We start from the raw sequence: 19093 nt of genomic DNA, 5'->3' as shown, positions 1-19093 counted from the left end.
TAATTAATCTACTCCTAGGTAGCAGCAACCATGTATCAGCTAAATGCTTGTACAAATACATGCTTATTATCCAACTCTTGCCTTTCTCAAAATGAAAGGGTTTACTCATCCCTCCTTGCCCAGGAGGCAATAGCCCTCTCCACCCTCCCTACGTTTAGTGTTTGTTGCTAGCCTTCCCTCTTCTTTTCCTGTTTGTTATTGCAGAGGAAACAGAGAGTTGGCTATAAGCTGAAAGAGCAGAGAGAAGAATCTACCATTTCATACCTGTGGGCAGAGGTGACAGGGCTGGGAAGGAAAGTCCACACCATATAAAAGAGTTTCTCTCACCTTCATTGCAGGGAAAGGAACCCAATGCACAGCAGCAATGGGGCTGCAGGGACCACCTCCCACTCAGCAGGGCTGTCCCCATCACTGCATGACATTATGCACATTAATGACTCATTACTGCTTTGTCCTCTTAAATTTGGCAGAACTTGTCTATCAGAGATATTTCAGGCCCTGGCCCTTTCACTCTGTTTGTACCTCGCACGGACATACTAAACAGCGACCCACGAGTAAGTAAGACCACCAGACATTTTTGGTGAGCTAGCCATGAGTTTTTGGATTCAGATGCCTTGCTCAGCTGCTTCCCAACTCCTCCACTTTCTGCTGCAGGTCAGGGACTGGATTAACAAAGGTGTGATGGCTCAAGTCGTCCGATACCATATTGTGGGTTGTGCCAATCTGTTGTACAATGACCTGGCAACAATCACCAACATCACCTCTCTCCAAGGGGACCCAATACATATCAGCTACTCTCAGGTAACAGAGCATGAGGCAGGGGACAGACTGATAAAACAGTTCGCTTTCATTCAGCTTTTTTTAAAAACCTGAATGGTTCCCTTTCCTCCTCTGATGTACAAAAATAAATAAATAGCATTACAAGAAGATTGCCCACTCAGCTGAAGTGTTCAGCACTTATCTGCTACGCAAAGAGTGGAGTTGTACAACCCTTGCTTTGACAAAAGTTATTTTATCCTCAGATTCCGGCTTTATGAGCACAATGAGAGTTTGAAAAATGCAATTTATTAAAGCTGAAGCTGCTATTTCCTGCAAAGAAAGGATGGGCTGGGCTCACCTTATCAAAAAAAAAAAATGACATCAGCCTCATCCTCCCAGAAGTTTCCACAGAAAATACATTTTTGTTGCCTTTCCAGAACTCGCTGGTTTTGAACAACAAAGCTGAAATTATACTCAGTGATGCTGTTGGCACAAATGGCGTGATCCATGTCATAAACCAAATTCTGGTCCCATCACATATGCAGGATTTCCCCGTTAAGAAGGTATGTGCAGCTCATTGCCATTCTAAATCCAGGGGCTTTTCCACAGTTACTATTAGATATATAAATCACGTAAGTCAGGAAGAAAAAAGTGATACTAAAAAGACCTTATACAAACATCATTTGACACTGCTGAATAAATTGTTACGTTTAAAATTCATTCGGGAATTAGGTATAGTAAGAACAGTGTAAGAGGACTTCTGCACAGGGCTTTTACAGTGGCTTTGATTTCATAACAAGAAGTGACTTACAGGGCAAAGCAAGCTAATATCTGCTTTTTAAATACCTATATAATGTATTTATTACATAAATTACTGAAATTCCTTTCTTTGTAGGAAAGCCTTAAAATGGTTGCAGCCAAACATGGATACATCCTGTTCAGCAGTTTGCTAGAGGTAAGAACACAAGAGACAGCAGCCATTGGGCAAACGCTTTTTTTTAAAGATCAAAGCATAGACATGGCACACGGCGTCACTGGCAGGATGGTGTTCAGTGGAGCCAAAGGCCTCACAACACAGTACATGACAACTCTGGTCACCACACAGTCCCTCACCCACAGAGGTGGAGGGATGTTAAGCAGATCCACAGCCACCTTTCTCCTCCCCACTCAGCTCTGTCCTACCGCATGTCAAATTACGTGGCCAGGGTTTCATCCAAGTATGACTTTTTGAGCCCAAAGCTGGGCCATCTGCCTGTTTTTCAGTGGGCAGCCTTGGGTGATGAAGCACTTCTGAGAATTCAGTCATGTAACTCAACCTGGGCAGCTCCACTCAGGCATGTGGTTTTTAGAGTCATGGTGTTTCCAGGCAGCCCACAGGACACTGCATCCCATTTATAGCCCCATAGGCTCAGTGCCATTTAAGATGGAGCATTAATCCCCTGCCTCAATTTTTGGTATGTTGCAGAAAAACAACCTTCTTGAGCTGATCAACGATCCTATTCACAAACCCGTCACGCTCTTCTGGCCCACGGACGCAGCTATCCGTGGGCTGCCACAGGAGCAGCAGGACTTCCTCTTCAAGAAGTCCAACACCGACAAACTGGTGCAGTACCTCAAATTCCACATCGTTCGTGATGCTGCGGTAAGCCCTTGCTTTTTAGAAGCATCACCAAGGCCAAGACGCGCAAGCCCAGACACATACATCTTCCCTGTTTCCTTCCCAGGTGTTGGCCTACCAGCTTCTCCACTCCACCTCATTGAAGACCCTGCAGGGTTCCAACCTCAGCATTAGCTGTGGGGATAACAGGGACATTGTAAGTGTTCACTCTGCCGGCACACTTGCCCCTTGCCTGTGCTGCAGGATCCACTCACGCAGACCCCACTGTGCCTGTGCAAAGCCCCCAGAGTCAGTGGCAGTGAAACTCAATTGTTCTTTGCCAGTCCATGCCAACAGCTGCAAAACTGGGGCAGCCACCCCAACAGATTCAGCAAACTAGGTAGTTTGCAGGACTCTTTGGAGCTGTCTTTTTCTCTGTCAGTTACCTCAAAACTGAAATACCAGCATGTGTTAACTTCTCCTACATAGAAATACAAAATGGAAAACCATTAAGATGATCCTGGCTTGGACAGAAGCCCCACAAATGCAACATCTGCATGCAAACTCCGGTTTGTAAGAATGTACAAGCTAAGATTGTAGACATGCACACAGCCTGTTCAGCCAGAGCACTGGCACATTTTTCTTTGCAAATGTATTAGATCATATCTGCCAAGCGTCCCCCTCTGAAAATTTGACTAAGCCTAACCTGTGGACATAGGGCTGGCATACTCTGTCCCCTTCAAGAAGAAAAAGATCTGCCCATCTGTGAGGTTACAGCATACAGCTATAGGAAGCGAGATCCCCAAATTGGTTTCTAGCCCCTACAGCCACCAATGTTACCTACAGGATAGCTTAAAGCACTGTCTTGCATGAAAAGCATTCCTATAGAGAAAGGATTATCCCCAGCTCTCATTCAGGCCCTGGATTCAGCCTGGCCTCAAGGAAGACTGGCTCATGACCCCTCCACCCTATCCCATCTCTCAGGGTGCCCTTTTCCTGAACAACGGACAGTGCAAGATAGTGCAGCGGCAGCTGGAGTTTGACGGGGGCATCGCCTACGGTATCGACTGCCTGCTGACAGATCCCAGCCTGGGGGGACGCTGTGACAGCTTCTTCACTATGGATTTCATGGTCAGTCCCCTTTTTTCATCCTCCACCCTGGGACAGACACAGCCCAAGGGCCAAACCCTGTCCTCACAGAGGCTGAGGCAATGCCCACAGCAGCTTTGGCACTGCTCACATGAAGTCCCACCACTTCAGGCTGGCTTCATCTGCTGCACTGGTTAGAGCTAAAGTTAAGAAGCACAGCATAACACCCAGAAGATACGTAGCAGAAATCCTGCCTCCACACTAAGCAACACACTGGACAAGTGGTTTCAGTTAAGACCAGCATAGCAAGCCCTGCCCTGTTTTCACTAAGAACAGTACCTTACAAATGCAAGCTTAAATTTGAGCAAGGACAGATCTTTCTGTCCTGCTTTTGAATTAATACAAATTCACGCTATGAATTTAGTCATACAGACCGCATTTTAAAAGTTCCCAATCACAAAGGAACAGCGTTGCTGTCCCAACTGCGCAGAGCATTGAGGGCACAAGATAGAGAACTGCCTAGGCTGTTAGCCAGGCTCTCCATCTCTCACATTTCTTGCTTTCACAGAGTTATCCTTTAATACACCTGAACAGGCATTGTTAGCATAGAGGAAGATTCCCCCATGAACTTTGATGGATCCCACAAACAGGACATTTTGAAACCCATTTTGAAATGGTTGAGACCAAATTTACTTCAGTTTAATTTGAATACATGAAAAAATTACCTACAAGTAAAAAAACTTTTATGTAGTCAGTCTTAAAAAAATCTTATCGGAATTTATATTTCAATTACAAAACCAACACTTGTGTGTATCCCATCTTCCGAAGTTACCTCTTCTTTCATGATTTTGTGACATGAAATTAAATAGATATCATTTCCTCAGATCTGGTCAGCGCTTCCCAAGAAATAGCCATTTACCTCTACTCCAAATTAGACATCCAGATCTGATGCAATCCACATCAATATTTGTTTGAAGAATATTCACCATCTCTTCTCTGCTCATTTAAATCCAGAGCAAAGTTTCTTCTTCCAGAATTTACGTTTTGGTATCAAAACTATTTTCTTGCATTTCATGGCACTAAATTAATGCAACTATTTTGTTGTCATTCTCCTCTCTTCTTTCTCTAGATTTTTTATAATCTGTTTCACGTGTAGTAAGCCTACATTCTTCTCTGTTCCTATTTGCTGCTCTCATAAAACAGACTTTTCATCTGTGTCAAATAGCCTTTTGTTGCCACTATTTTAATATACTTTTTTTTTTTCCTTTTCCATTTTGTACAACAGGGGCATTGCGTTAGGTGTTTCAGTAATCCTAAATGCCCACCAGGGACAAAACCAAAGGTAATATATTAAAATTTTGCATTCAAGTGGTCTAACCTGCTCTTCTCTGTACTTCACATAAACACACTAGGGTAAGTTGCTTTGAAAAAACCAGAAGCGAACCCTCAACAGTGAAACCACACTGTTGAGTGATGCTGCAAAGCCTCAGGGACAAAGCTGTCCCTGTGCAAACACCCAGGCCCTAGTGGGGGGACACACTTGCTGGTCTCACACAGCATCCGCTGTAGCAAGTGCTTCAGTTGACTTTGGAGCAGCCCCTCCATCCCCATTAATGGCTCTTAGCAAGTCGGGAATCAGAGAAGGTGGGGACCTCACACCTGCACTCTTCACACATCACATTCTGATTCAATGCACATCAGAAACTATGATTTCAAGAGGAAAAAACCCAAACCTCCACATAGCACTCATCTTCCTATGTTCCCCCCCACCTCTGTGCTGACACATGTGATGCGCAGGAAGGGATCGACTGGTGCACGTACGAGTTCTATGGGCTGCGGAGGGATGGCTGCCGCAGGAACTGCTCCATGGTCATCCACACAGCCAAGTGCTGCAAGGGCTACTTCGGGCCAGACTGCCAAGGTAGGACCCCCCACTCCCCATCGCTGACGCACAGCCTCCCCTAAGAGAGCTGTTTAGCACCCAGCAGGCTGAACTGGGAGAGCGGGCATGAGAAGAGACCAGCTATAAGATGGGGGAACGGACATCAGGGTTGTGACAGAGACACCAGGACGCACCAGAGACACAGTGCGAGATTCCTCAACCACCTGCAAGCACACATACCACTGGTGTAAGCTCAGAAACTGTAGCTTTGAACAGGTGTGAGAGTTTGGAAGGCTTTATCTCCAGCTGTTTATTAGTAGATACTTGACGGGTCTGAATGAGCAAGCAGCCAAGTAACAGCAGCCAGACCCAGGGCTGGAAGGGTCCACAACACCTTTCTGACAGGAGTTGTGAAAGTACATCGAGGAATTCAGAGCAGGAGTCTTGCAGTCGCAAGCGTCACAGCTGCTTTTACACGCCCCAAGAGAGATGCATTTACAGGCCTTTCCCCGTTCAACAATTTTTATAGAACAATAAATAATGAATAGTGGCAATGAATAAACATGCACTTGAGCTAAATAGATGCTTTTTTCTTTTCGTTTTTTTTCCTTTTTTTCCTTTCAGCTTGCCCAGGGGGCCCAGAGACCCCATGCAACAACCACGGCTCCTGCGACGACGGGTACAGCGGGACAGGAGAGTGCCGCTGTAACAGCGGCTTCAACGGGACGTCGTGTGAGCTGTGCTTGCCAGGTCGATACGGCTACAACTGCAGGCGTATGTTTAAGTCTCCTTTCTATGCTGTTGCCCGTGTCACACCTAAACTATTTTGTCAGTGATGGGTTAAGTAAAACAAGAAACGCTTCCCCCTTTCAACGCCAATATTTTTCCCCAAGTGCATCTTCACAGGTCTCAGAAGGGAGGAAGAGAAGTGGAGGGCAGAGACTTATTTAGTTTTCTCTGCAAGGCTTCTCCTATTCTTATATGGTACATAAGTAACAGGGAATGGAGACAGACCCTCCATCAACAAGCACTTTCAACTATAGCACAGCTTCCTCCCCCATCCCCACAAAGGACAAGACACCATTTTAGCAATGCGGTTCCTCAAGGATTGCAGGAGATCAAAACCACACACTACTTTTGTAGAAGAGAAAAAAAAAAAAAAAAGACACTGAGTTGAAGACAGTTTGCAAAGAGGGACAGCAGCCATGAAACTGTTCACATAATTAATTTCACTGTGGGTTTAAATGTAAACTAGTTAGAACCAGGATCAATATCACACTTCAAATTTAAATGTTTTGCCAACATAAAGCCTTCAGATGGGAAGCTATAACATTAACCCTTCCATCCTAACCATGTGTACCTGTAGTGCTCATGATATACATAAGGTGGGGTTTATAAGCTAGACACCCTTGGGGCAGAGACAAGACATTAGGCTTGGATATCAATACTCAAGAGTACGCTTACCTGCAATTTATCAATTTTATAGCACAACACAGCATAAACTGTGCGAGCTGGTACTCTAACCCAAATTGCAGCATCTAACAGAAAAGAAGTTTATAGCCTCTTCTGCCCCTCTGCTCTCGTGAGACTCCACCTGCAGTACTACATACAGCTCTGGGACCCCCAACATAAGAAGGACATGGAGCTGTTGGAGCAGGTCCAGAGAAGGGCCACAAAGACAATCCGAGGGCTGGAGCACCTCTCCTCTGAAGAAGGCTGAAAGAGTTGGAGTTGTTCAGCCTGGAGAGGACATCTGATAGCGGCCTTCCAGTACCTAAAGGGGACCTACAGGAAAGCTGAAGAGGGACTTTTTACAAGGGCATGTAGTGATAGGACAAGGGGCAATGGATTTAAACTGAAAGAATGCAGACTTCTATTAGATATAAGGAAGAAATTTTTTACATTGAAGGTGGTGAGGCACTGGAACAGGTTGCCCAGAGAAGTTGTAGATGCCCCATCCCTGGCAGAGTTCAAGGCCAGGCTGGATGAGGCTTTGAACAACCTGGTGTAGTGCAAGGTGTCCCTGCCCATAGCAGAGGGGTTGGAACTAAATGATCTTTAAGGTCCCCTCGAACACAAACCATTTTATGATTCTTTTTAACCTGCATTTATGTCAGTCAAAAACTAGATAACTAGAGAACGGAACTCCTTTTTAGCAGTACCAGCTCTTCACAGAATCAGTTTCCCCAGTCCCATATAATTTTCCTCTTTAAACAACAATATTTCAGAAAGAAGGATAAAGCAAGAAAGGATGCTACTTCATTACATTATAAAACAGAGAGCTACCAATAATTCCTTATGGACTCAGCATATAAGTTATTGCAGGGCCCAAAAAGCGGAGAAAAAGCCATCCCCTATAGATTAAATCAGTCCCTCATGCTTCAGTTTGCAGAGCACAAGAGGTAACACCTCATGTACCAAAAGAACAAAAGGAATTCAGAAGCTTTTAGTCATAAAAATATCTAAAACCTAAAAAAAAAAAAAATAATAACAGCTAATTTAGCCATGTTTTACAGCAAAGGTCACTCACCTTATATTTAGTTTCCCGGCTCAGTCAGACCTTCTCCCAAGCAGCAACCAAACACTTTCCCTGTCTCTGGCTAAAAGGCTTCCCTACAACCAGCAGCTGTTGCACATTAGGACAGGATCAGGCTGGGTCTTCAGTTCAGTCATTAACTCCTTCCTGCCACAGTTCTTTGTGAAGTTTGTTGCTCTACTACAATGCAGATCAATACTCATTTTTATTTTCAGAGGCACATTGAATGAATGCCAGTTTTAAAATCATAGGAACACAGGACAATACAGGTTGGAAGGGACCTCAGGAGGTCTCTAGTCCAACTCCCTGCTCGAAGCAGGGTCAGCTCTGAGCTAAACCAGGTTGTTCAGGGGCTGTTCTGTCTGGACTTGCAAACCTCCAAGGATGGAAACTGCCCAACCCCTCTGGACAGTCTGGCATACTGCTTGACTGGCCTCATGGTGAAAATCCATGAAGTTAAACTTATCTAAATAATTGCTAATTAATACCATACCTAAACTGATAGTCTAGGTGATGTTTCTCTAGCAGCTCTGTAAGTGATTTCTCTGCATTTGTTTTGCAGCCTGTGAATGCAAGACCAACGGGCAATGTGACGATGGATATTCAGGAACAGGACGATGTTTCTGTGAAACAGGATGGACTGGCCGGCTGTGTGAAACCAAGCTAGGTCTCTGCTTCCATTCACCAGACTCGGTTGCACAAAGCCATGGGTTGATAGCACTTGCAGTTCAATAGAGGTTTTGCATAGAGAAGAGAGAGAAAGGGTTAATAACATCAGAAGCCCTCACTGGAGGCTAAGAGACTCTGCTCTGGACTCTGAACGTATCCCTTCACCTCCCTGTCTCCTCCTTTGTGAAGTGGGAATATAAGTACTCACCTCCACTGTGGAGGGGCTTTGGGCTATGTAAGGGAAGGTATCCCCGAGAGCTCAGCAGGCAAAAAAAAATTTCTTACAGGTTTTTCCAGTTAGCAAGGCTGGTGTGAGGGCTTTTCTTTCTGCATGAAACAAGGGCATTGCAACATAAATAGCATCTTCATCCCAGCCGTTCTGCCTTCCCCGCAGCTCTGCAGCCAGTATGTTCCCCGAGCTGCTCTGCCAACGCCGTCTGCATGGAGAACAACACATGCCAGTGCAAGCCGTTTTACGACGGGGATGGGATCACGTGCACAGGTGAGCTCCCTCTTGCACAGCCTGCTACAGGAAAGCAGATCGTCCCCTCTTGCACATGCACTTGCATGCAGCTACTGTCTGGTGTGAAATGTTGGCTATCAAACCTAACAACTTCCACAATGCAGCGAGTGAAACAGATTTAGGATATATACAGATCAGTATTTTTCTGAAGTAAGCAGTTGGCTTCACCAGGCTTTACTGAGAAAGTATGAGCAAGAAGCGCTCTTCAGTCAGGTTTTGGAGACAGATGGGTTTTCAGCAGTGTTTCACTTACAGCATTTTCTTTGATGAACTTAGGCAAGGCAGTTCCCCAGTAACATCACAGCAGAAACAGTAATTTTTTCTGAGCCAGGTGTCCCACATCCTCTGAAATCACCCTGGCCAGAGCAGAGTCCCCAGATAAGCAGTTCTCATGGGCCATCAAAAGGTGAAGCAGAATTTCTTGGGGGTGGTGCCACATCTTTTAAATCAAGGTTATCCCGACAAGGGCTTCAGAGCCCTTGTTCTTTCGCACAAGTTCAGGAATGCCTTAGGGAACCCAAACACTTTTTTTTCCCCAAACAAGTATTGTAGTACTTTTAATGTGCCTTAAAAATCTGGAGGTTGTTTGTCTTTGTGAAGAACATCCTCTTTAAAAGCAGCCTTTACTCACCTGTGTTTTTTCCCCATCCGTGCAGCTGCAGACTTTTGCAAACAAAACAACGGTGGGTGCCACAAGGCAGCCGAATGCACGCAACTCGGGGTGAAAGTCTTCTGTAGCTGCCAGAAAGGATACAAGGGAGATGGCTTTACATGCCTGCCAATAAATCCTTGTGCTGATGGGTTCAACGGAGGGTGCCATGAGCATGCTGTTTGCACTGTCATAGGACCTGTAAGTTGAATGATTTTAGTCACCATCAGGGAAGTCTGAGGCATTTCTTCCTGGTCTTTTCTCTGTCTGGATCACATTCTGTACCTCTTGAAGTCCCTGTTTGCCAAAACAACCTTTGCATAGCTCCAGCCAACTTTCCACATCAGTTTGGTAGCCTTTCAGCTGAGGAGTGAGAAACAGTTTGACAACTTTGCTCTAGGGAAGGGGATACTACAGCAGATGGGATATTTTGCATGTGTAATTTTTCTGTCCCCTTCGTAGCTCTCCCTAACTGGATATCCCTGTTTGCAGTAGGAGTTTGTTGAACTGAAACTGAATATATTTTGGTAGCTAAACCTAGGGACGGTAGGGAGAATAGTGTCACTTGTTGGTTGGCCAGACTCAGCTTAAAAAGCTCTGCAGCCACACGGTACAAATTCCTTGGCCCGCATGGTCAAAGTTGTTGAGGAAAATTTGTGCCAGTGACTTGATCCAGTGTTTGTCCTGGTGCTTTCAGGACCAGCTGTCCATTCCATTTCGGTGGCTTGCCTGATGTGTCTTCCAGGAGCTATCTAGAATAGCCTTGCTGCTAATCTGTTCCAGCTGCCAACCATCACAATCCCTGCATGTCACAGACTCCTGCTTGGTTTATAGTCCTCAACTTACTACTATCAGCGGACTGCTAAATGCCTTTTGTGTTCTTATGCCCAGTCATTTAAATATCATTTTGATTGGTTTGCCACCCATTTTTGTTAATTTTGTGTCACAGAATTCTCTGATGCATGTTATTGGCTTTGTAGATGGAGTTATGCTTTGCTATTAATTCAGCAGAGCACCCAAGCGCACACATAAATGTTTTGCTTAGGAGAATAAATGTCAGCGTCAGAGTTTGTGATCTGTTGAATCACAGTCGTTAGTAGCAACTTTCCTGTTTGTCCATTCCTGGCTATATAAAGTGCAATTTTTTCAGCGGTTCAGAATGTTGCTTGAAATACCACTTTTATGTCAGTTAAGTACTTGGCTTTGCCTTTTTCACTCTCTCTCTGTCCAGGACAAACGCAAGTGTGAATGTAAAAATAACTACATTGGTGATGGGCTGAACTGCTCAGTGATGCAGCTTCCTCTCGACCGCTGCTTGCAAGATAACGGGCAGTGCCACCCTGATGCTGACTGCACTGATCTCCACTTCCAAGGTGAGGATGGCAAACCGTGCATGCTATGGGACAAGGACATCCTAGTCCCTGTGCCACTGCACTGAAGCCGGTGGGCAGAGTCCTTGTGTCTGTAAGCTCATTCAGTCCTCTACCTGTGTTCGCTTGAAACAAAGAGAAGATTAAAGTTAGAATGTGTGCTTACATACTTTGCAATCAGATTTATAAAGCAACAGACAAAGAGATTCCAGGTAGGAATGTTACCCCTAAGGGATCAATCTGTCTTAACTACATTTCACAAAATTCACGGGTATTTGTGTGGCACAGTTGACTCTGCATCCAGACATAGAAACCGCCTCAGGAAGAGCTGGTTCTTTTCTCTCTCTGCAGATACGACGATTGGAGTTTTCCACTTACAGTCCCCACAAGGGCAGTACAAAATGACTTACGAGAAGGCAAAGGAGGCCTGTGCCAATGAGTCAGCCACCGTCGCTACGTATAACCAGCTGCTGTACGCGCAGAAGGTGAGGTAGCCTCCCTGCGGAGGAGATCCCTGGAGCTGACCTAGCCGCAGCCTAAATGGGGAGAAGGAACAAAGAGGTTGCTCTGGGCTAATAAGCTTCATTTTTCCTCCTTTCCTTTCCCCGTGCCTCAGGGTATGTTTGGCTGGGAGCAATTTTCAGACTGTTTATTAGTTTCACGCCGGCTCATACAGCGCTGACACCAGCTGCCAAGTTCTTTTTTCCAGTGATACTGGGGTGAAACGGTACAGTCAGACTTACAGAGTGTTTCCATGGGGATTTTAGTTATTAGCACTTCTTAAAGAAATGTACACTTCAGAATTATGCTTAGACTAATTCTTTTTAATGTAAGACTTCATAAATATTTTCCCCAAATGCTGTTAAGTTAGCAGATCTATTTCCATATTCTTTTCCTTGAGTGTGTCGTACACAATGCATGGCTGATGTCAGTGGAATGAGAATCACACATTGGGTTTGTAAAACTTGTTTTAGAAAAGTGTATCAGACTGACTATGCCTTTCTGGCTCCTTCCCATCTGTCAAAGGAAAAAGACGCTCACCATTTAGAGACACCTAAATGGCATGAGCTTTAATAAGGCCAAGTGCAGAGTCCTTCACTTGGGGTATAAAAACCCCAAGCATCGCTATAGGCTCGGGGAAGAGTGGCTGGAGAGCTGCCTGGCGGAGAAGGACCTGGGGGTGTTGGTTGACTACCGGCTTGATACGAGCCAGCAGTGTGCCCAGGTGGCCAAAAAGGCCAATGGGATACTGGCGTGTATCAAGAATAGTGTAACCAGCAGGAATAGGGAAGTGATCCTGCCCCTGTACTCGGCACTGGTGAGGCCGCACCTGGAATATTGTGTCCAGTTTTGGGCCCCTCGCTTTAAGAGAGATATTGAGCTCCTGGAGCGAGTCCAGAGAAGGGCGACTAAACTGGTCAAGGGGCTGGAAAATAAAACTTATGGGGAGCGGCTAAGGGAGTTGGGGCTGTTTAGCCTGGAGAAGAGGAGGCTGAGGGGAGACCTGATTACAGCCTACAAACACTTGAGAAGGGATGGTGGGGAGGTGGGGGAAGGGCTCTTTACATTAGTGATGGGTGATAGAACAAGAGGAAATGGGTATAAGCTTAGTCAGGGGAGACTCAGGTTGGATGTTAGGAAGTATTTCTTCTCTGAAAGGGTTGTCAGCCACTGGAATAGGCTGCCCAGGGAGGTGGTTGAGTCCCCATCCCTGGATGTCTTTAAGAATAGGGTGGATGATCTACTTGGGGATATGGTTTAATGGGGATTAGGGATGGTTGGACTCACGATCTCTAAGGTCTCTTCCAACCTAGAATTCTATGAATCTATGAACCTTTTGCAAAATGTGAGGCCGGACTACAGCCAGCGTGTAAACCTTCTGCTGCTCAAGGAGGCTCAGACTGCAGACAGAGCTGCATGTCCCCTGTGCCCTGTACTCTAAATATTTCCTCTGAAGTAGCGAAATCTACAACGGGGCTGGCTCCAGTGCTCCTGGGGACTTACTTTCTGCGTTGAGCTGGTTTGTCAGCCCTTCCCATGCTGACAGAAGGTGGGCTGGCACACAATGGGATTGCACATCCACCTCTGATCCTGTCCAGCTTTGGGAAGCTTTTCCCAGGAAAGTCTCCCTTGGCCCGTATGGAGAGCCACTGACTTTTAGAGGGTCCCCATCTCTGCAGCCCCTTGGCACAGAGCTCAGCACAGGGCAGGCTGCAGGACGGGCAGATGGACAGAGCCTCCACTGAAAGAGGGCTGGCAGGGTGGGTGCTGCCTGAGCACCCCAGAGGGATTGTCTGTTTCATCTGCAGTGCCACAGCCTCACCATCCAGCTCTTGCTGTGTTTTTTCCTTTACGATTATGCCGGCTGCAGGCAAGGTACCACCTGTGTGCTGCCGGCTGGCTAGATGGTGAAAGAGTGGGCTATCCAACCACCTTCTCCTCCCCAAACTGCGGCTCTGGGCATGTCGGCATCGTAGACTATGGGAAAAGAGCCAACCTGAGTGAAACCTGGGACGTCTTCTGCTTCAGAGAAAAAGGTAAAAGGGTCCTCCACTGCATGCCTCTGCACAAATGGAAGCAGCAGCCCAGATTTCAGTTCCTTTGGTTGGCCACAGGCTGCTAGATAGCACTGAAAGAGATTCTGCCTCTTTTTACATTTAAAAAATAACAATAATCTATTGCCTGCAAGTTTTTTTTCAGGCACAAAGCAGCCTAAAGCTTTCTCGAAAAGGGTGTTTGCCCACGCGGCTGTCTCTGTTTGTACCTTCCAGAGGTGAACTGCACCTGCAAGCCAGGCTACGTGGGCGACGGCTTGTCCTGCAGCGGGAACTTGCTGCAAGTGCTGACGTCCTTCCCGACGCTGACAAACTTCTTGTCGGTAGGGCCCACAGCTGGCACAGCTGCCATGGGGTTGTATCTCAGTGTTTGCTTTACCAGCAGGTAACACCACCAGACCAGCAAAGCAAGGTGGAGCGGTCTAAAGCTAGCACCATCAAAATCAGAATTTAGTAGCTTTTTTTTTAAATCACTTGCTCCAAAGAGGTTTGTTTTTTAAAAAAAAAAAAAAAAACTCATGGAAATTAAATGCTACTTCAGCTCTAGTTTAAAGGGGATTCCATGCACAACTGCTCCTGGATTTCTAGGCATCACAAGGAGTGTAGTGCTTCTTTGTAATTGTATCGAGTTGCTGTTGGGGAAACACAAAGCATTAAAAAGGTCCTTTCTTGCCACTTCTCAAATACACATAAGGAGCTTCACAGGCAACAAGGGGCCAGCTCCCTGCAAGTTTAAGATGTACTTGCTGAATGAGCAGCTCAGACTGTGTTTTAATACAAACTTCTTCCATAATGTCTCTCTAGACCTGCTTTGTGGCTAACAACAGAAAGCTGTTTTGTCATTATTTATATGGTCTCATCTTTTCAGCTCCCCACACAGGACCTCCCACTTGCTTTTCAGTAACGCTGGATTTTGTTTCTGCCTAGGACATCATGGCTTACTCCAACAGCTCTAGGAAGGGGAGAGAGTTCCTGTGGTACCTCACAGACCTGTCAGTGCACGCCACTCTTTTTGCTCCAAATGATAGCGGGTTAAGGGAAAATGAGGTCAGGGTTTTTTTTCTTTTTTTCCTTTCTTGTTTTAATAATGCTTTTTAAAAAGTCATTATGGGTTTCTGAATCCTGGTGAAATTTAGATTTTAAAAAAACTAATAAAACCTAGTATGACGTGACTTCTGTGTAATCCCACGCAATTTAAACCGTGTTTTGAAAGAGGCAAGTTCATCGTTTCCATTTCTGTTCCACAGTTAGGAGTGCAAGGGTATCGAGCATTCGAGTCACTACAGAGAATTTTCCATCAGGGATTTTAGTTACCCAGCTATAATGGGTTCTGCCTGAGATGAAGTCTGCTTTGGCTTATTAACATCAAGCACAGTTATTTGAAGAAAGAAGTGCACAGCTTTGGTATTTCCCACAAATACGTTAAAGGCATTTGTTCCTAGCTTCATTTCTATGCTCCTTCCTTCCCTCCTTCCTTCCTTCTTTCCAATTCACATGGGTTTATGCCCTGGCTTGCATCTTCAAGCTGTTTGGAATAGCTCTGAGACTCATCACTTCAGGTCATCATACAACAGAGTAGAAAACTTTGTCCCTCCAGAATCAAGGTACTGCCTGCTGCAGGCAGCTGTCAGAGGCCGGCAGAAACAGAAGATCCCACTGTTCACATCCAAATTTCCCAATTGGGAAATACTCTACCCCGTATTGCACTTGCTGCAGCATTAATAGCAAAGAGGGGAAAAAGTTAACAGGCACTTAGTCTAGGGGTAAATCCAGTGGATTAATGAGGTCAGTTTATGTTCCTTGTATCTTCCTCTCATTTTCAGACTCTTTCTGGGCGAGACATTGAGCATCATTTATCTAATGACAGCATAATGTTTTATGAAGACTTGACCAATGGAACCACTCTTTTAACTCGCTTAGGGGAAAAACTCCTGATTACAAACACCAAGGGCCAGGAACATCAAGCTCCCTCCGGTCAACAGGTACCTTTCTAATAAATTTCCCATCTTCATGCTTTTTCCCTCCTCTTATGCTATACCCTGTAATCAGGTGACACACTGGTCTAGAGAGCAATTTGGTAAAGTTATAGGGTGCAGCAATGAGAAGCAAACTTCAGAAGGCTCTTTCCTGCCTGGAAACTGCAGGATAGCAGCTGGCAAAGTGCAAATTTGCAAGTTCACAAATGGCCAAGCTCTGACCCACAAAACTCAAAAGAAGCTGTTCATGTGGTCTGTGGGAATGGCAGAATGAGGATACAGGCTTGATTCAACCCTTTTCTCAGACTGGCAGGATTATGGGAGACAGCAGTGTGATAGGAGGAGAGATGAGAACACCAGCTTATCCTTAAAGAAAGGTGTTGGCATTTATAAAGTTTCTTGGTAACTTTCTGGGAGAGGCAGGAGACACCAGTACAGCCTTACTCAGAGCAAAAGCAGGTTAGCCTTTAGCAAATGTAGGTTTGCATTTTTAATTACTATTTTTGTGGGTTTTAAATGCAAAAATTGATATCTCTTTTGCAAATGGAAAGAATTCTTTGACATTTTAGTCAAAACACACCCAACTTCTCATTTTTTATTAAGAAAATACTCACTGCCCAAGCAAAATGACCCCCGTGACAGCAGCCCGTTAAGGCTGAGGTTGGGACTCTGCTGTGGGTGATGCGGTATAGCTGAACGTGAAAATAACAAACCCTGTGTCTTTGGGCTTGCAGTTAAAACATGGTCTAGGGGATGGCGCTGGACCCAAGGGAAGTTGAGTGCCCGATATGCCAGCTGTGGTGAGGAATTTTCACAAGCACCAACAAGAAGGAAACAGGTGCTGCAGGAAGAGGCACACAAATGACTCATCTGTTGCCTCTGCTCCCTTCCTTCTTCCCCTTTCAGGAGAAACTCCTTTTGCATAATAATTACCACGCACTTGATTTGTACTTTTAAAATCATCCTATACTGCAAATCTGGTAGTCACGCTAATAAAGTACACCCTCATGAGGGATTAGGTGCACCAGTACGGGGCTTACCTATATCACTCATTAGCATGCCAGGAGCTCTTTCGGTTCACTTTGGTATGATATTTGGGTTAGAAGAGATTCTCCTTAAAAAAATCCTTCTTTCTTCAGAAGCTGCCAGAAGGAGGCTCCGAGTCCATTAACATAAATCTTGCTTCTGCCCTTCCGAGCTGGCTGGAAATTTGTAGCTTTTCTTCCTCCCTGGAGGACCTGAGCAAGCCCCCCGGCTGCTGCAATGCTCAGCCAAGTGCTGGGGTGGGAAGGAGAGGTGGCAGCCGCTTTCCACACATGCTCCAGGCAGCCAAGCATCTCCCTGTCCCAGCACACCAGGTCGGAGCCCATGAGCTTTCCCCAGGACCCTGGCAGGGCAGTGCAGGGGTGAGGGAGGAGGACACGGGGAATCTCCCACATGGCTCTGCAGTGCCACCATGGCTGAGCCTCTTCCTCCCTGGGCACAGAAAGTCACTGTGTGCTCCAACAGCAGCGTACCACCTCGTGCCAGGGGCAGTGCATGCAGCAGCTCCCTGTTCCACTCACCAAGAAGAAACCGTTTTGCTGGGATGTAATTTAAAGCAGAGTTTGCAACAGTGCAGAACCCCATGAATCCATCCTCCCAAAACATTGAAGAGACTCAGGATCCACTCAAAGCAGTAAAGGACTCTCCTATCAGCAGAATCTAGAGCAGTGTTGGGGTAGAAATGACTGATCCCATCCCTCTCCCTTCTCACATCCCGATGAGCTGCCAAATGGGACCACCTTCCAGCTCTCTGATGCTAGGCCACCAAACAAACTGCAGGCAGCAGCTCCCAGTCAGTGCTGTCCCAGCTCTCTCAAGCCAGCAAACTCAGCGCAAGCAGCACCCTCAGCACAGAAAGCAGCTGTGATGGAGACAAGTTGCAGGCTGCCTGGCACTCAGGAGTAACAGCACTCCTAGGTAGAGCTTGGCACTTGTGCAAACATCACAAAACCATTTTTAAATAACTAAATAAAAGGACAAAGAAATGCCTGAAGGCAACATGCAGGTAAGGATGATGGCTACTTCATGCACAGGAGAGCCATAACAAGCCCAAGCCCATCCCAGGCTGATGTCTAGGAAGGCAGCAGTGGTATGTCCCCATGTGATTTTTCTCTGTTTGTCAGTAACTGATGGGGAAATATTTTCAAGGTTTATTTCAGTCCCAAAGGGAAGAGGGTCAAAGCTCAGCTCTCTGTTCCTCTTTCTCCTGGCAGAGTGAGATCAGATATGTAGACAGAAGTGCTATTGTTGAGTGGGATATAATTGCTTCCAATGGGATAATCCACATCATTTCCAAGCCTTTGAAGGCTCCACCAGCACCTGTAAGTACATCATGATTTTTTGGGGGCAGTGGGAGGTGGCTGTGGCTTATATCACCCCAAATTCATCGCTGATGTTCATATATTACTATTTTCCCTCCCATTTATACTGTTTTGTTTTAAAAGGTTTCTCTGAAAGAAAATTAGAAGTTGAGAACAAGGTGCTAGTGAAACTTATTCAAAATGTTTCTGTCTGAACATGTTCTTTCCACATTGAATTTACAGAAGTAAAAGCTCCATTTTATAATGGAGCTTATCTTTGCAACAAAGGTTTTATAAAGCTCCATTTCAGTTCTTCCAAAAAGATCTTTCGAGCTTCTCAGGAAATTTTTTTACTCTTGGCTTTGCATTCATTTCTATCCAAAACAACAAGGTGCTTTGAAAATTAAGTTATTTTTTGCCTGCATGAATTCCTGCATTAGTCCCAGTTATTCAATTATCTCTCCCATTAGAAAGACCAAAGCAAACCGTGCATGGCAAAATAGCACTGTTCAGAAAGGGGTGCCATCCTTTTCGTGGAAGCAAGTTAAGTTAGCAGCTGCACTGCTTCAAACTGGGATCAAAATGGTACAGGGCCCAGCAGCAGGGAGGCAGGAACATTGTTCTATTTATTTCCCACCAGCAAAGTTTACTGCTTCGTATGACAGGGAGGAAAGCATTCCTTCCACCTGCTCTGCAACCGGGATGTTTCACAAAAGTGATCCTGCCACTTGTAGGAGAGGTGTGCAGTGAGCTCCTGCAGCTCCATTTTTCACCTCAAAACGTTTTCTTTAACAAAGTGCTCAGACACACAGTGTTACTGCTCCCCAGCTCGGTTCCGCATAGGGAGCTCAGTGACAGCTCAACACAGGCTCAAGCCAACCTTGCAAGAAGATCCATTGCTTAGTTAATCTGAAGAACTTCCCTTCTGTCAGGGTAAACTCATTCCGATCCTTCTCTCTATGTGCTGGAGGGGCTTCACTCATGTTTACAGCCCATCCATCCCAGCTCTGATTTTGGAAGTGGCTAACTAGCTGCCTCCTCAGTCCACAAGATTAATCTGATCAATAGCCTATTTCTCACCTTCATTTTGTTCTGAGCAACCCTTTCTCCTTTACAAGACAGCCTTCTTGTTCCTAGAAGCTC

The 19093-nt window shown here is 45.6% G+C and overlaps 1 protein-coding gene across 1 annotated transcript in view; it reads left to right on the top strand.

The window, feature by feature from the left end:
• Positions 1 to 19093, top strand: part of STAB2 (stabilin 2) — a 61847-nt gene that overhangs the window by 30337 nt on the left and 12417 nt on the right. The window contains exons 28-49 of the mRNA XM_086610745.1: positions 471 to 554; positions 655 to 801; positions 1197 to 1322; positions 1397 to 1410; positions 1660 to 1714; positions 2225 to 2401; positions 2484 to 2573; positions 3341 to 3487; positions 4731 to 4787; positions 5243 to 5366; positions 5952 to 6101; positions 8426 to 8530; positions 8927 to 9034; positions 9712 to 9905; positions 10936 to 11077; positions 11426 to 11559; positions 13446 to 13611; positions 13846 to 13952; positions 14557 to 14676; positions 15453 to 15579; positions 16054 to 16064; positions 17864 to 17971. Of these exons, the coding sequence (XP_086466871.1) occupies positions 471 to 554; positions 655 to 801; positions 1197 to 1322; positions 1397 to 1410; positions 1660 to 1714; positions 2225 to 2401; positions 2484 to 2573; positions 3341 to 3487; positions 4731 to 4787; positions 5243 to 5366; positions 5952 to 6101; positions 8426 to 8530; positions 8927 to 9034; positions 9712 to 9905; positions 10936 to 11077; positions 11426 to 11559; positions 13446 to 13611; positions 13846 to 13952; positions 14557 to 14676; positions 15453 to 15579; positions 16054 to 16064; positions 17864 to 17971 (2493 nt within the window). The remainder of the gene's footprint in view (positions 1 to 470; positions 555 to 654; positions 802 to 1196; positions 1323 to 1396; positions 1411 to 1659; positions 1715 to 2224; positions 2402 to 2483; positions 2574 to 3340; positions 3488 to 4730; positions 4788 to 5242; positions 5367 to 5951; positions 6102 to 8425; positions 8531 to 8926; positions 9035 to 9711; positions 9906 to 10935; positions 11078 to 11425; positions 11560 to 13445; positions 13612 to 13845; positions 13953 to 14556; positions 14677 to 15452; positions 15580 to 16053; positions 16065 to 17863; positions 17972 to 19093) is intronic.

This window comes from Tauraco erythrolophus, chromosome 4 (assembly GCF_009769465.1).
Source record: "Tauraco erythrolophus isolate bTauEry1 chromosome 4, bTauEry1.pri, whole genome shotgun sequence".
Taxonomy (NCBI): domain Eukaryota; kingdom Metazoa; phylum Chordata; class Aves; order Musophagiformes; family Musophagidae; genus Tauraco; species Tauraco erythrolophus.
Note: the sequence above shows the minus strand (reverse complement) of the source record. Positions and strands in the feature narration are given on the sequence as shown.